At 43.6% G+C, this 17,851-nt stretch overlaps 1 protein-coding gene across 3 annotated transcripts in view; it reads right to left on the bottom strand.

Moving 5' to 3' along the window:
• The window catches only part of SFMBT2 (Scm like with four mbt domains 2), a 107,472-nt gene that overhangs the window by 77,985 nt on the left and 11,636 nt on the right, over positions 1 to 17,851 (bottom strand). For 2 of the 3 annotated variants that reach the window (XM_061468624.1, XM_061468623.1), the window contains exons 2-4: positions 16,774 to 16,943; positions 11,835 to 11,929; positions 8,413 to 8,653 (exon numbers count right to left, since the gene is read on the bottom strand). In XM_061468624.1, coding sequence (XP_061324608.1) covers positions 8,413 to 8,653; positions 11,835 to 11,929; positions 16,774 to 16,879 — 442 coding nt within the window. In that variant the 5' untranslated portion in view covers positions 16,880 to 16,943. The remainder of the gene's footprint in view (positions 1 to 8,412; positions 8,654 to 11,834; positions 11,930 to 16,773; positions 16,944 to 17,851) is intronic. The other variant, XM_061468625.1, reaches the window with a different exon arrangement.

Genomic DNA, 17,851 nt, shown 5'->3' with positions numbered 1-17,851 from the left:
GGTCCCGTAACACCTACAGCTATGATGGTAAAGGATGGCTGGCTCCTCAAGCTGCTGGATAAGGAGGAAATCTGTGCTCTGTGCCTTGAAACAGCAGATGCACACCACAGAAGAAGGATGAAACAAATCATTCCTTGATATTCAAGCACCTTCTATACAGGAGAACAGGTATCAGGAGAAAACAAACAGATCTGAGTACACAGCTATGTACAGAAATGAACTAATATCAAGCTTGACTGAAAAAGTTGATTAAATTAGTTTAATTTAAAAGCCCAAACAAACCCTGAAGGAGGTTCTTTGTTTATTGCTTTCTACCCACAGCACACGTTCCTGAAGAAGCACCATGTGGGCATGAAATATTTATTTATTCATTAAAGCTTTCATAAAGCTCCACACTATTGGTTTCACTCAGGATATATTTATAACTCATCAAAGTCCACAAAAATCACTGCTTTTCTTTTCCACACCTCCGCTCCCCCTCCAGATTGTTTGTAAAAGGATAAGGCTTTCAGTTTTCATTGCAATAAGCCTGAATCCACTGTTGCTTGTACACAAGGTGCTGCTGCTTTAACCATAACAGATTCATAGTTCAGCTTTCCCTGTACCACCCAAAAGGGACCGTGACAGTACTGCAAACCATACTGCTGCTTTACAGCGTTCCTGATTGCAACATCATTCATTTATGGAGGAAGGCACCACGTACCAGTCACAATACATGGAAAAAGAAGTCAGGACACAGATAGTCCACCCAAGCAAGGGAAAGGCAGTCAGAAAGCACATTCATTTCAGTATTGGTATGTCCAAGTTATTTGTTATCAAACTTCAACCCGTCACTGAAACCCCTTCTTGAACCCTTCCTTGGCCATCAGCCAACCTACAGATTAAACCCATGCTCCAAGTTGAGCTAATAACACACTAGCATAAACAGTGCTATATTATCCTCAGTGTTTGTTGTAGAACTCTGTAATACTGTTTTACTAGGTTTAATGACTACATAGCTCAGTCCAGTACAGGAACAAGGATAGGTTACACTTCTAAAAGCAAGTACTTTCCAACCATAAGTGAAAAAAATCCAGGACTTGCATTAGGAGTGTGCAGGTACAATTGCATCAGTGAAACTGTCACCTCTCTATGAAGTTGCACTGATACTTAACCCTGGTGTGAGCTAAATCGGCTTTACCCACTTAATTCTAAACAATTAAAAACACCCTAAAACACATGCTGAACAGGCACTTTGGGTGCATTGCAGGGTGCCTCATCACCGAGTTCATCCCTGTCTCGTTGGACCACCGCTGTCTGGTCAGGCCTGTTCCTGTTTCCCTTATTCCATTTGCTTGTGAGAATAAATAAATAAATATAAATACAGCACAAGCAGATGTTGCTGTCCCTGGAAATGAGGCTTGCCGGCTGCTTTTCTGCTGAAACAGCTTCTTACTGGAAAATTAGGTTTTGATTAAAGTGTGTTCTTTTCTTGCTTTTAATAAACAGAGCCTACTTCATGTGCAAGCTTTGGGGTTGTTTTTTTACTGGAAACCTAAACCATCCTGTACAGCTTTGGCTTTTCCAAATACCTGATCCTCAGCAATGGCTGGGTTCCCCAGGCACAAGAAGTCTTCATAGAAGACATCTCAGGATGACTCCACAAGGAAAGACCAGATCCCTCATGAGAGAAAGTCTAACCCACCCAAAGGGACCAGAACCCACATATGAATCCTATAAGGCATCGGTGCAACTCAAGTCAACGTTTTGAGTATTAAATCCCAGAAACAACTGTCCTGACATTTTTGAGGGGAAAAAACAAACTAGTTTTTGCCAAATGAAAATACTGAAGAGAACAAAGCAGAGAGACTTTGCATTTATGATTTCTGTGAAGAGGAAGAATACTCACTCTAAGACAGTTCCACCAAAAACTCGAGAAGCACAACGAGTGACCCGAACTGATGAGGCTTCACCCTAGGGGAAATCTTCCCTTAGCAGAAAGCCTAATAGTACCCCATGGCCATGGATCACTGCAGAGCCAAGGCTGTGAGCCTCAGGATAGGTATGTTCCCTAAGGACCACCTCCACCACATTCCCAATAATTGTGACACAAAAGGATCTATGTTTAAACAAACATTGATTTTTTCCCTTGATAGCCTTCATCACTTATGGCAGGGGAAGTTCTGGTTAGATATAAGGAAGTTCTCTACTGTGAGGGTGGTGAGGCACTGGCACAGGGTGCCCAGAGAAGTGGTAAATGCTCTATCCCTGGCATCCCTGACACGGTCTAGTGTGAGGTGTCCCTGCCCATGGCAGAGGGTTGGAACTGGATAATCTTAAGGTCCTTTCCAATCCAAATCATTCTATGATTCTATGACATGGCTCCTACTAGGGCAAAATTCAGCCCAAACACCCCCCAGCTCTTCATCCAAAGCTGGAGTAATTTTTACCTCCCCTCCTCTCCTCTCTGCTGCCATCATTAGGAGAGCAAAGCAAAAAAAAAAATGTTATTTTTAATATGCTCATTAAGTGTAATCTGCTAAATGTTCTATGCCAATGCATGAAGCTGCCTACTATGTTAATAGAATATTTAATTGACATTTATTGCTGACTAGTTACTTATGCTAACGTCACCCCTGCATAATTAATGGCCTGCTAAAGTCGACTTAAAAAGCGCACATAAAACTCTGCACTACGAGTCATTTACAGTACTTAAAGAAATCCTGCAGTTTATTTACATTAGCTTAGTCTAAGCTTGGTATTGATGGAATAAGAGGATGAAAACCGGGCACAGAACATTAAAAAAACACAAACTATACACTACTTTAGAAATACCCACAGTCTTTGAGAGTACAACCTGCCAAAGAAGATTTCCGAGTTTCATTTTAGCTGGCTTAAGAGCCCAGTTCTTAGCTGCTGTAAAACAGCATAAGCTCTGTGAACACCAACTGATTTTCTCCAGCCTCAAGCTCTTAGGAAGTAATATTTCAGGTGAGCCTTCAGTGAAAGAGCTACACAGGGGCCAGATCTGCTCTCAGTTACACCAGTAGTTGGGCTCGTCTCAGGTAACTTGGTGGAGGAGAGCCAACTCTTCACAAAGACGAAAGAAGAAGTCCACCCTGCCCATCTGATCCCTCTACCAGCACTGTCATTACAGCCCTGCAGGTATAGCTTAAGCGTTATTTCCTCTGGCAACAGATACCAGGAGAAAGTTGGCTTTGGTTAATTAAACCATTCCATGATCCCATTTTCTGAGAGAGAAGCTCTGGAAGCCCTCATCCGTTTTCAGAAACGTTATCTCTGTGTTACTGAAGAACCTGTGGACAAACTCTGTGGACACAAGTAACCCCAAAAATGATGCTGAAAGGCAAGTGTATGAGGTGTGCCCCTTAAGAAAGCCTTCTGTGCACCTAGGGAGTCTTGAATGACACCAAATCCACACCTGCAGCAGAAAGTGACTGCTCAAGGCTTCCTCTTCTCTTTGATCCTGTATCACCGTCTCGCCTTACTGTTCCTGCTCCCCAATCTCTCTCAATCCCACTACTTTCTGCTGTAGCCCAGCACCAGCATCTGTTCTAACCACTACACCCATCAGTAATTCCACCTGAGCATTAAAAAAAAAAAAGGAAAACTTGGCTCAAAGTTAACATTTCTTCAATCTACCTATTCATCTATCTGACCTCTTGCACACCAATCTGCTGTGCAACACAGCAGACCATCTTTTGACTATGCAGAATCCACTGAGTCCTGATGCCGTTAAGTTTTGACATGGTCAATGAGATCTACATCTCTCCTCTCTTACACCTCAAAAACCAGGATAGATTCAGATAATGATATTTAATAATAGTGATAACAACAACAACAGTAATAATAATAAAAGCAACAAGTTGTCATCTGAAGGCAACCCGGTTTGCATGGCATGAGTTTCATCTTCTTTTTCATCCATACCCTCCCCACAATCAGATCTAGCACTGAGAATCTGACACTTCCCTCCTCTGGCCTGATCTAGGGTAAAAGTTAATCTGACCTGAGATACACATGAAAACCTATTTCAAATAATGACCAAACGATGTCTGCCTTCATGGGAAGCCTGGGCAGGAAAAATGCTTTAAGTCCACCACTCTTAATGGCGTATTTGATGCTGAAGCTTGATAAAGCTCAGCACTATGCAAAAGAGAGTCATTTCACCCCAGGATCAAGATTTGAAGCTTTAGTTCTCCTTGTATCAGTGTAACAAGAGAAGTAAAACCTGCCTTCCTACACATAATCACAGTGTGATTGATCATCCTGATCTCCAAATCCAAGTATACATGGTGTTCAGAGGTTTTCCCGTCTGTACCAGACCATTATAAAGTCAAAATATAAACCTGGTTCTCTCCCTGCTGTATTTCTTCACATCTCCGGTCTCCTCCATCTCCTGGTTTACACAGCAAGCAGACCACACAGATCTGCACGCAGAAATGCCCTATCTGACTTTCCATCTGTCAATAACATTAAAGCAGAACCACCACAGCAATTACAAGTGTACACAATAGTCTTGTCACCCAGTGTCTTTAGCGCATCCCAGAATGCATTAAGATAGTGCCAGGAGAGATTCAGCTCTGTTGGCTCAGCTGTAAATCTGCAATCTGTACAAAAACACCCAAGTGTCAATCAAAAGGCGTTCCTGCTCTCCGCGTGGTTCACAATGCATAATTTAGCTGCTACGCTTGTCAGGTTCTCCACGCTGCTCTTCTACCCGATGGTAAACGTGTTCATGAACCCAACTGTCATCAACAAAGGAAAACAGCACATGGAAATACTAGGCTGAAGGAGGCAAGAGGCCTCTTTTCCTTTCACCGTTAAAGGAATTGCTAGTAAGAGAAAGTTTAGTTAGACTTAAATTTTTAATGCTCAGTGCATAAAACACCCCGAGGGATGGAGGATGCTGGAAAACAACCACATCGGCTCTGTGCTGAGGAGGAGGACAGTGTTTGGGTAAGGCACAGGAGGAAATAAATACTGTTGCTGTATCCGTGCAGAATAATACAATAGGGAAATTTTACTAACTGATGGAAAATCTGCTACATCTCATCCCCACAGTGCAGAAAACAAAGCTTGCTACACCACCACAGTCTTGTCACTGTCAATGAACTTTGAAGCAGGTTGTCCTTCCTCATATGAATTACAATTGCTTCTCAGAAAGGATGAAAATCTCACACTCAGCTACTGATGGTTTACACCACAGTTAATATGTAATGAAAAAGAAATCTCTGTCCCAGGACATTACTTTAGAGCTGACCAGAGGCAAAGCTACAGACCATAAGGACAGCTTCACACTTGCCTCAGCTAGTTCATGAATAAACATCCAATTCATTCAAATGAGTTCTATATTAACTAATTTAAATAATTTTCATTTTGCTTTGAATGGTAAACAGATCTATTCTGCCAGGATAGCTGAGTTTGCAATTCAAATTGCACACCGATTTGTAATGAGAAAAATATAATTAATGGCAAAGCTTGAAGTAACTACAATTTTACTCCTTTGATTTCCTGCAGGGAGGGAGGGGATGGAGGGTGAAGCTCGTAGGCACACACACACCATCCCTTGATAAGCCAATACATTTCATTGGAAACTCAAGTATTTGGCTTGAGCACTCCTATCCTATTGCACTGCACCATAACGACATGGGAGGACATAACATGACTTGACATTTTCCTCGCAGGCCACTGGCACCATGATGCAATGCTAATGTCACCCAATAAATAACCATGCAACAGTCCATAAATTAAATGACTTCCTTCTATTGGGATCATAAACAATAATTATTTGGCAGCTGCCCCTTAAAAGCTCTGTGTGTGCATTAAATCAAGCTCTATTGATTTGCTAAACTGAACCAGTCTATTTTCTTGCATCTCTTTCCCATCTAATGAAATCCTTCATCCTGTCACTATGTACCATTCTTGTCTGGCATCGCATTTATAAGATGAGCACTGATCAGTCCAATCTGATTCGCAAGCAGAAACAGAGCATTGTCTCAGTGTTGATATTCTGCCCATTAAACAAGCTCTTCTTGGCAGATCTGCTTTTTAACCAAAGCCTTCAACTCCTGATTAAAATCAAACCCTAATGACAGATAGCTGGCCCTGGCCATTCTGCTTGCATGGTCTTGCCAACAGAAATGCTCCTTGTAATCAAGATGTGCAGAATCAGGCCCTCGTAAAACGGGTCCATGCAATCTGAAGCTGTCTTTCCTTTCTTCCAAAGGTTTGACACAAAACAATGTGCAATGCTAAAAAGGCAAAAAACCTCCATGGAGTTCACAGAGAACAGCAGCTTCTCTTTTACCAATGCAAGACTTGATCCTGCAGGCTTCACCAGACAGAACTCCCAGCACCGCAGTGAAGTTTGGCTCATTAAGATACATCCACTGACCAGCAACACAATTAAGCACGGGACAAACTCCAGACATCTGTGTAAAATAAGTCTAGTACTCACAAGCTACGTATAAACCCTGGTCAGAGCCCAGTTCTCCTTACAGAAAACAAGGGGCGCTCCTGAAAACTCAGCTTCTACCTTGTGGTGTCCCAGTGGGAGACACAAACCCACCTTTGACCACAGGCAAACCCTGTTGGGCAAATACCCAGTGGAGCTCTGCGATTTACGAACACATTTAGGACCTCTCTTTTTGGCAAGTGAGAGGAGTCCTGAAGCCTCAAACCCTCCTGGGCATTTTAGAGGCCTCATTGCAAAATACACCTGAAGCTCTTAAATGTTTAAATCTCTTTTGAAATTATAATCTACACATCTATTATTTCTGAGAACTATACTAAGACATATTCAATAGAGTTAATTCGGTGAGAATGGGAGTGGGAAAACCAAAACAAAACAGGGCAGCTGCCCAAATTTAAATTCCTGGTATACAATTACAGCACCCAGCCAGAGGAGAAAGGAGGTTTGACCTACTGCACATTTGCAGTCATTCAAGCAAGACAATTCACACAAAGTAGCCACAACCCAAAGAGCAGATTCCAACACTGCCATGAAAAGCAGTTGCCTCCCGTTAGAAGACAATCGTTATTTTCTGTCACAACTGTCAATAGGATCTCTTACTCCTTGATCCTCACATTTTGAGATTTAGTTTACAGCACTCTACACCCTTCTGGTAACACTTGTTATAATCCATGTAATAAAAGATAGTTCAAGAGACCAATAAAATACCTAACCCCTCTCACATCAGCTTGATTTACTAGCGATAAGCCAACAGATTTCTCACCCATATTTGTCTTCAAGACTTCTCTATTTTTAAGCAATCAATCCTCCGTTTATTCAAAACACATAGACCAGAACAAAAAGCTCAGAGTTTAGCTCAGAGTTCACCAGGCACAAAGCAGGAACATCAGCTCTGATTCACAGACCATGTCTACAGCACACTCAGTGGGAAGCCAGGCAAGCCCTACACCAGGAGAAATCACACATGGCCCACAGCTGGCACATATGCTTTTTTCAATGATCACATAAAATAGAAAGTAAAGAATAACTTCAGCAGCAGAACCCATAAATGAGATTTTTCCAATGCTTTTTTCAATGATCACATAAAATAGAAAGTAAAAGAATAACTTCAGCAGCAGAACCCATAAATGAGACTTTTTTAAAAGCATGCATAAGTTAGAGGCTAAATTTTCATCTCTTTTTCCCTTGATCCAGAATAAATGGGATATAGGGGAGGAAAATGCATGAGTAAGAGTGACAAGTAGCCCTCTGCTTGGAGCTATGTAGTGGTAAGGATACACTGTTGTTCTGCTGATGTACATAGCAAAAAACCCAATATTTTTCAAACACACTGGGAATCAACTTCTGTTACTAAGAAACTGTCCCACATGGGCCATTTAGTAATGTACAGCTCTTGCATTCAGCTTTTGTGCACCTAAAAGCTGATAATCCGGACATGCTCTAACCTATGATGACCAAATTTTGCTATCGTTAATCATGTGTATCTAGTGTTGGAGTTAAAAGCTGCAAGAATCTGGCAATGGAAGGGTCTAAACTTTCAGGGCACAACATTTGAGTGCACAGCCAACTTCCGATTTTGGCTACACCCAAACTGATCTTGCTTATTTTGGTCTGTTCTCACTTTGGATGTCACCCTGCAAGAACAGGTCAATTTTCTCCCCTAACTGAAAATCACAGCTTTGCATTTCAACAGCGTTTCCTTGTTAAGACAACTTCTTACAGAAGTGCCTTCTGTTGTTAACCAACTAGGGTAAAAATGCTTTTGCTAGAGACTGGCTGGCAAACTGAAACACCCATTGACCTGTGGGAACCTGACCCTGTCTGCATCACCCAACACCAACTGATGATGTGAAGCACCCATTCCAGATCATCTAGAAGTCTGGAGATGAACCACCAGTCCAATATTGGAGCATGACCCTAACAAAACACATAGAACTCACCATCTGGAGGCATCAGGACCTTGTTATTCTGTGTACACCAGCCAACAGGGTGAAGATCTGCTGTCATCACATCACACCAGAAATCTGCCCTGCGGTCATCTCCATAGCCACAGTAACGAAGCAGTAAGAGCTGTCCACACGTTGTAATGATGGTAGCCACCCAATATGTGTCTGGATTGCTCTTGTTGGCCACTTCTAATTTCATCCCTGGTTGGAAACTGCTTTGAAGGCTGATTTCAACCTTACAAAATTAGAAAGGCATGGTGTTACCTTTTCTTCTTTGCAGGGAGAGCCCCCTTCCCAGCTAAGCAAGATGATGCTGTTCTTAAAGAGCAGCTTTGAGGTAGGACATGAGTTGATTGTGCACCTTAATCCAACCACCTCCTTCACAGTCTGTCTGGGCAGGACCATTCCTATCTCACTGGCATATACCCCATCATGCAACATCCCACACGCTCCAAAGAGGCTCTCCAGCAGTGGTAACCTCAGCTGCACTACACCTGAGGGAGTGTGACTGGTACCCACCTTCACATCATAAATCTCACTAACGCCTGGGAGAAAGGCAGTATAACTCAAATGAGGTTTCATTTCCCACTGTCCAGCTCTGTCAGGCAGATCACAGGACACATGCGAGGTAGAAAGGCAACTAAGCACCTCTAGGAGTTTAGCCCAACTATAATAATTAGTCATATAACAACACTGAAGCACCTCTTGAGGTTAGACAAGCATCAAGGGCTGAATGCTGTGCCAGGCAGACAAAGGAGAGTGCTTTCACTAAATCCCTCCCCAGCAGCTCAAGTCTCAACCAGCTGCTTCTCCCAGCACCTTTGTATATAAGATATGACCCAGTGCTGAAAAGCAAATGGCTGGGGTCACTGTCCTGCCATCTGACAGAGGTATCACTTCCATTTACCTTACCAGTGACACGTTACATGTAACTTGCCTTAAGACAATGGAGATGCCAGCGCATCTCTTCTAGGACACTGAAGGGACTACTGTTAAACACTAGGGCCTGCTCTTGGCACATGGTAAAGTATCTTCCAAGGCCAATGGCATGTCTCTAGCTGATGTTGATAAAGAGGAGGTAGATGCCAGTCCACTGGTTCAGGTGTCAGCCTTGTCTTCAGAAGGCTATCCAAAACGTAGCCTATTACTCCTTAGGGGATGCTTAAGGCACTAAAAAGCCTGTAAGAACCTGTCCTTATCTCCTACTGAAACCAGAGAGATTATAGTCTGGTTTAAGCGTATCTCTGATTAAATTCTCATTTAAACACCAGGTTTAAATGCATTCTGTTCACAAACATAAATGTAGTATCAATCATCAGTATCAATGCCTGGAGTCAGGGTATAGTTGAATTGAGGATGGAAGAGATCTTTGCAGATCGTCAAAGACTGAAGAAGGTCTGTGACATCTGCTACTTTAGCCATAAGATACGATCTTAGCTCTTGTGATGCTAAGGGTCCTCATGAATAATCCAGGATTCACATTCATTTGTAGCTTTACTCCTTGCACTCATTGTAAGTAAAGACCAATGTGGTATCCTGGAGGCAAGGGACTTGTGACTGGAAATCCCATGAAGAATGGAATCAGACAGCCAGATAATACAATCTTTAACAACTTTCAGGTTCCTGGCCAAGCCATGTTTTTGTTAAGGATCATGTTTCAAATTGTGAAGAACAGTCACTAAGGAGTATTCCCAACACTGAGTTGTCTCACACTGGAATTTCCAGGACTGAGGTGCAGTGAGACACCACAGTCAGAAGGATTATCACGATGAGGTGGGCATCTCCACACTCCTAAAGATACCATTAAGGCCTCCATGAAGCATAAAACTTTCATCTGATTTTGGTATTTGTGTTCAGAACTGAGACAAGATGCTCTCTACAGACAGCTACTGGAGCAAGGATAAACTCTACAATAACCATTGCTCTGTAATTCTGCAGTATAGGGAATTATTGTCCTTCATCCTGCAATAATCCATTGTTGTTAAAATGGAAGCAAAATAGGGAATGGAAGATTGTATTGTTTTTTTCATATGTAGATGGAAGAGAGGATTTTTCATCACTGCAGCTCCTTGTCCCTTCAAAACAAGCCAAGAAATCACTTGGAGACAAAGCTGGTTTAATGGCATGACAGCAGCCATCCAAATAAAGACTCCTCTTTAAGTAGCAACCGGTTCTTCAGGAAGCTTCCCTGTCACTGAAGCACAGCTACGTTGCTCCCAAAGGATATCTACACCAGCAAGCAGGCTCAGTGTAAGGCAATCCAGAGCATCACAGCTAAAACCGTGCTCTTTCTGCTGAAGATGTCCACATCCTCCAGAGCTCGCAGACCAGCCAAGTGAAGCTGGGAGAAGAGCCAGCATGACTGACAGGCAGCTGTAACAGAGCAGGCTGCTGCCTACATCTGATGGGTCTGGTAGGAGGATGAGCAGCATTATCCTCATGGGAACTGCAGCTGAGGACAGAGAATCATGACTTGCCATGGCTTAACTCAGCTGAAGGCATTGCAACTTCTGAGTAGGTCAGCACAGTCTTGCAGCTGAATGACAAAGATGTCCTGCAAAAATCTAACCTGCACACCCTTGACTGTGATGAAGAGCTCATACATCAGCTTCATTGCTGTCCCATGGCCTCATGTGACATCACATGGAGATTAATAGAAGACATTAACCAACTGGTGTTGGGTGAAGATGGTTCCAAACAACATCCTTGACTGTGACAGGCACTGCTGGGAGACAGAATCCTTTCTTCAAAGTGTGCTACGATAGTCTTCATCAATGAAGATTTCAGACTTTGAACGCCAGCTGCACTAACACGGACCAGAGCAGCAGACTGTGCTGCAACTATCACAGCTGTCTATATGACGTATGTTCACCCAAGAAAAGCATCACCTACACATGTACTTGGTTCTCATGCTTCTGAGACAGCGTTTCCAGGCAGGAGGCTTCCTATGGTTTCCTAGGATGGTTTCCTATGGGGCATGCTGGACACTAGTGCTGAGTGACCCAGCTAGCCAGCAAATCATGTATTAAGAGCACAGCTTTGGAGAAGTTAGACACTCCTGTGAGATGAATCTCTACAGGTTGGGATGGACAACAAGGAAGAAATAAGAAGGGAAAATAGATGACGAGAGAAAAGGGAGTGCATATAAACAAAAGGAAAGCAATAAAAGCCCTCAAAAAATGAAAATTTGAACCAATGGCAGAGGACAAGGAAATAGCATAGACACAATGCTCTGAGCTGTGATCACAAACACACTAAGTTCCCCTAACACCAGCTGGGAGGCAAATCCCATGCAGGTTGTCACATGCACAGAGGGATGATTTCTCCCCTGACCACACTTCAGTTCTCCAGGACCCACACGAAATCCACACAAGGGAACACTCACAACACCCACGAGGCTCAGGCAAAGCACGTACGTGTTTGAAGGAGGTGTGGGGAGCAGCGCTGGCTCCTGTTTCCTCCAGGAACTCATCCCAGTTGAAGTCTGTGTCCTCAGTGCTGGAACCCTCATCTGTTGAAAAGCAAAGAAAGAAAAGCAGCCTAAAACACAGCCAAAGAAGGGAAAAGTTGTGGCAGAGCGTTCAGGGTGAGAACAGCCACCAGTATAAACATCAACACAATGGAAAAGAGAAAGCTTGTTTTAAAGAGCTGTGATTAACTGTTTTGACCAGCTCTTGCTATGCTTTCAGCAGACTTAGGGACTTCAGCAGTCAACACTTTGAGACCAGAAATCCCTCTGCTTTCATGGCAATAGGGGAACAAACGCATCACACTGCAAAAAGCACTTGTGCTCTTTCATTTCGTACTTGATGACTCTCTTGCCGTCTGTCCACTATCACAAGGGTGAAGTGGCCCTACTCATGTCCCAAAAGTGGTCATGCAGCACTGTTAATTACAGCAGTGTCCTAGTGATAATATTACAAGTTGATTACATTGGCTGAGCAATGTGTAAAGCAAACACCCCAACCCTTGGGGCTGGGGAGCCCCATTTGCAGACCTGACACCCTTTCCTTTCCTTTCCTTCCTCATCATCCTTCCACCCAGAAATCTCAGCTGAGGCTCTCACATCTCTCTCTTCCCTAAAGACTACCAAAATCCCCCAGAACCTCTCACCAGACCGCTATTGTCTTCTTGGTTCCTGTGCTTGTTCTTGCCCCACTTCAGATTCAAGGCTCTGCATCCTGCCTCCCCTATCCACACCACTGCCCCACTCAATCCTCCCCCACGGTGAAGGACCTGACATTACTCCCGTTTCTTTTCTCTTCTGAGTAGAGCAGAGCTGAGGCCTCAAACCATCGCTGAAACACACACAGCAATAACTAAAAATAACTCTTCTCTCACTTACAGAAAATCAGCCAAATCTGATTGTTTTCATTTTGTTCCCAGGCAATCTTGCAAACCCAGTTCCATCCCCAGAGCACGAATATTTACAGTCGAGCAATGAGCTCTTTGCAATAAGCATTTATCAGGCAAACTCTACGAGACCCTTACCTGCCCAAACATTCATCAGCATGGTCACGATGGAATTAAAGTGACTCATGACAAACTGAATTAAGAAACCTCCCCAGACGGTTTTATGAAGAAAACAGCAGGTTAATTTATTGCAATAATTGCTACAGGTCTCCAGTTTTCAGGACTAGAAAATTATGGTGTGCAATGGGAATCTCTCATTATTTGCTGCCTATGGAGCCAGACCCACATAGGAGAGGGGGGGAAAAGTAGATGAGAAGAGGAGTTTTGAGGCAGGGGCGGTGGAGGGTGAAGATCTATCTGGGAGTTTAAAGAGGAGCACTGAGCTGTCTGCCCTGTTAAACACTTGCTGCATCAAGTCTAAGTCCAATTCCCTGCCTTATACTCAAATAACCTGCTTAAATATGAAGCTGTAAATCAACATTTGTTCCCATGATAAAGTGACTACCAGTTCACTTTTCAGCTCAGCAAGACAAGAAATAACCCAACCCCATGACTGCAACCTGAAAACAGACAAATTCAGTGTAGAATAAGGAATGGACTTTCTTTTGCAACCAATGTAAAAAACAACCAGGTATAGAAGCTGGCGCTACTTGAGATATCTGACCCAAAATCAGAGGTTCGTTCATTTCTTACTGAAAAATGACAGCTTAACCACAAGGTAGAAGCTTGGTGCAAAAACTGCTGTTTCCCTCATCTATACCATGCAACTCAGATGATCAGGGAAATTTTCAGCCTTAATATCTGCAACTCTGTGGAGTTAATCCAGAGATTTCCTTGTCTGAGCCTCTAAAACAGAGTCTGTGAGCAGATGGGCAGATACGGTTAACCATTCCAGGTTAAAATTACTCCAATGCTTAAGCAACTTTTTACCCTGATCACAGACAACCCCCATCCCACTAAAAGGCAGAAGCATCTGACACAAAACACTAGAAGTGTATCCCCTCTGCCTCCTTGCTTCCTGCTTCTGCTTCCATCTGGGCTGGTGGTGTTGGGATGGGCTGCTCAACAACCTCAAGGACTTCTTCACCCCAGGACATCTGATATGGTCAGGACATTTCCAGGTCAGCCATCGACTCTCTTCTTGTCTACTCAGATACTTCCATTTTAGATCATGACATACTTCCCTCTACCCATGAGACTCTCTATATATTCTCAGATTTTATTCCTGCTTTTTGCTCTCACCTGCTCGGTGACTCCAGGCACATACCTACCTCCTTTTCTCCAGCCTTCCTTGGTACTCTTCTGGGAAGGAATCATTCCACAGAGCCAGTGGAAGCTGACATTTTTAGGCAGCTCAGTCTAAAACCTTTATCCCTTATAGGCAGCAATGTCTCCAGGGTGGCAAATTATTCTCCAGAATTTGCCAACAGCACTTCAATTATATTAGCATTGCAGATGCTAGTTATGGATGCAACAAGCCCTCCTGTACCTCATAATCTTATTACCCATGACCTTACTCTGCCACGTGCCGACACAGACAGACTCACTGCCTCCACTGTTCCCACAGCCCCAGTGGAAGGTTCATTCACATGTAGTGCTGGAAACCTCACAACAGCATCTGTTAAACAAAATATCACCCAGATCTCTCCTTTCTAAACCCAAACAAGACAGGCTTCAAGACCCTGCTATGAGGGAGGCAGCGTTAGAGCTGCAGCCTTCCCTCCCTGTCAGCCCATTTCTCTCGACACATCACAGGTCTGACTCCTCCACCGTGTTTTATCTGCAGACTTTATCAGGAAATTACTTTTACAAGGCCTGTAAAAATAATGTCAGAGTACTCATTTATCACAGCTCCAGCCTTTTATTTTGCTTCGTTTTATCACAAAGGATTCTGAAGGGACTGGACATTTCCAAAATACCTTTTTAATGGACTTTGTTCCCTTCTAGAACATCCAGAGCAGAGGCAGTGTGGTGCAGGATGAGATCAGCCCAAGGAACCCAACCCCATCCATGCACATAATGGGACTGTGCACAACTCACCTCATCCATCAGATCCCTACTGCTGAGGAGCAGAGGACACCTCTTCCCAACCTCCCTCAACTGCCTGGAGACCCCCCAAATTAAAAGGTAGACGGAGAAATGCGACATCCCTCCATACATGACAAGGAAGATTGTGTCTGCCTGAGAAGCAGTTATCCCAAAGCTGATCTCTTTGTCATGCCTCAAGCCACGCGCTTCAAGAGCAAAGTCCTGGCTATGCTGGAGAGCTGCAAAATCCCAGATGCCAACATTTCACAGAGCACCCCCTGAGATGATAAATGCGGCATCGGGCCTATTTTACGTATCCTTTCCAATTACTGGTACTCGGGCCCACTGCTCTTCCCTAATGAAAGAGTCAAGGCTGGCCAGCCTGCAATACGGTGACGTATAAAGAAGCCCAGGATGACAAATAAAATCAAGAAGTCATTATTTGTGAGCCTCTCCATGGCTTTAGAGTGCTCATGCATGGACACTATAAAAATGCAACTGTTCCAACTGTTAACAGCCTCCTGGGGGGCTTTGGCTATGGGAAATAAAGGCAATAAAAGAGCTAAAATCTGTGGCTCCAGTAACATGGACTTTTCCAAGGCTTCACTGAAGAAGAACCTATTTGTGGCAGATGACTTAGCCATCTTAGTGATAGCACATACATACATTCAAGACTTTCTGAGATTCATCACTGCTGAGGGCATCTATTTCCATGGAAGTAGACTTCAGGTAGCCATTTAGAAGCACAGACCTTCACTGGCCATTTATACCTCAGGATCCTTTTGTTAAGAACAGCTCTTACAGAAATGCAAGCAAAAGCATTCAAGTACCTGAGCACCAACACAATGTACCACAATGCAAAGAGGAAAGCTCTTGTACACATTAACTGACTGGCAGCTCAGTGCTGTTCTCCACAAGTCCATCAATTTAGCTCGTCCATGCAAACACAGAGCAAGGATGAAGTTGCAAGTTATAGCTGAGCCACATTAAGCAGTTCACTACCACTGGGAGAAATCCCATTCCCACCAGCATGTGCTCTTCCTCCAGCCAGTTCAACCCACAAAGCTGGCAGAAAATGATTCACTTGTCTTTTTTCTGCATTACCTTTCTGCTGGGTTACTGAGTTGACTGATTCAGCCCAGGCTATGATGGGCAGCAGAGGTAATGCCAGAGAAGAGACGGGATAGAGAGAGGTCTCTCATTTTGTCATCAGAAAGTAGATTGGGCCTAGCCATAATGTGCAACTTCACCAGACAATACAGCCTCCTCTGTTGGAGCTAGATAGGGGAAATTAAAGCACATAATTCCAGCAGAAATCACCAGAAGCTAGCACTTATTTTTCTGTATCTACCACAGTGATGCCCAAATCTAGCACAATGAATGCTCACTTTAAGGTGCCCATCCTAGAGCATTACAGAGCATCCAATCATAATCATCAGCACAAGGACAACATGGAACCAGCTCTCCACTGGCTGGTCTAATATTTGTGAAGCACTCTCACCTGAAGCCCTCAGAAAAGTTGTGAAGGAGATGAGGGTGAAGGTCAAAACAAAGGAGAAATGCTGTAATTCCTGAATGTTCATCTCTCCTCTCTAACCACAAAACTTCATTAGAATAAAAAAGGGTGGGGAAACTGGAAGAACATGGTATGATGTCCCAGGAAAGGCTTTCCATTGGTTTTTGTTTAAATTCTGAATAGTTGCTATGCCTTGTAGAAGATACCCAGAAGAGAAAAGCTCAGATTTCCTAACCCATCAACCATGGAACACTATCCAACCCATAAGACTCACAAAGGGCCTTCAAGCTGTACAACCATTCCCAATGTTCCCATGGTAACATGTTCCCACCTCTACCAGCCACCAGTTGAAGGACTGTAACAGTGAAGACAACCTATGGGGGTGAATGAGAGCTCACCTGAATCAAACTGTTCCCCGTTGCCGTTGGCCGGGCTCTGACCCTTCTCTGGGGAGGGATGCTGCGTCTCTCGCATGGTGGCAATGAAAGATGCCCTTGTCTCCATGGTATAGAGGAAGAGGCTTTGCCTTCCTAATTCATCCTGCAGTAGGGAGTGCCTAGAGGACGAGCTAGAAGAAGGAGAGAAAAACAATGAGTGATTTGTTCTACCCACATCAACCCATTCCCTCATCCTTTCCTAACAGTTTTCGAGTTATTCCATGTTGATTGTAAACCTCCGATCCTGGTCTCTCTTCTATGGTGAAGCCACAGTTGGATAAGGAGATGCAACAAAGGGCCTTAGTGGCAATAACATTATCAGCAACAACAATAATAACAACAGAAACAATAGTGAGGTAAGAAACAGCACCCACAGGATTCACATCTCAAAGTTCAGCCCAGATCCTTGTACCACCAACAGAAGGGGAAGGATCAACCCGTAAGGTGGCACAATCCATGCCAGAAAGAAAAAGGCCAATTCAACCATCCTGCAGCACATCCAGCCCTTGCCTTCCACCTTGTTGCTGGCTAATACTGTATGTGTTAGCCAGCACATATAGTCTGAAATAGATCTCACTCCATAAAGATTCAAGCTTCCAAAGGGGGCAATTCTGAAAACGAAACAGAGGAAGCACTGAAGGGAACATAATTGGGAGAGCATGAAATAACTAGAAAATAAAGTTCAGCATGCAAAATGCAGACACCCTAATGAAACAGTGCTGGCTACAACCGGTTTTTGAATGAAGACCGACCTAAGGTAACTGCAGCAGTTAGTGCCACGTACAGTAGTAAATATTAACTCAGGTGTAGACTGGGTTATGGTGGCAGAGGAGATTCTTCTAGAAGGAATGACCATAGTAAATACAAAGTGGAATAAAACCATGCAGAGATGAAAAGTGATATGAGAAGGGAAATACAGACTGACTAGATCTTGAGTCAGACACAGGACTAAATGAGCACTATATTTCTAGTTATAGTAAGCCACCAGACAAGCAATATCCAGAGATACACCTTCAGGAGCAGATTAAAAAGAACTCCA

The sequence above is a fragment of the Pezoporus flaviventris genome, unplaced genomic scaffold (genome assembly GCF_033815535.1).
Source record: "Pezoporus flaviventris isolate CSIRO_AGI_PZ_B2104156 unplaced genomic scaffold, CSIRO_AGI_Pfla_v1 ptg000049l, whole genome shotgun sequence".
Lineage (NCBI taxonomy): Eukaryota > Metazoa > Chordata > Aves > Psittaciformes > Psittacidae > Pezoporus > Pezoporus flaviventris.
Note: the sequence above shows the minus strand (reverse complement) of the source record. Positions and strands in the feature narration are given on the sequence as shown.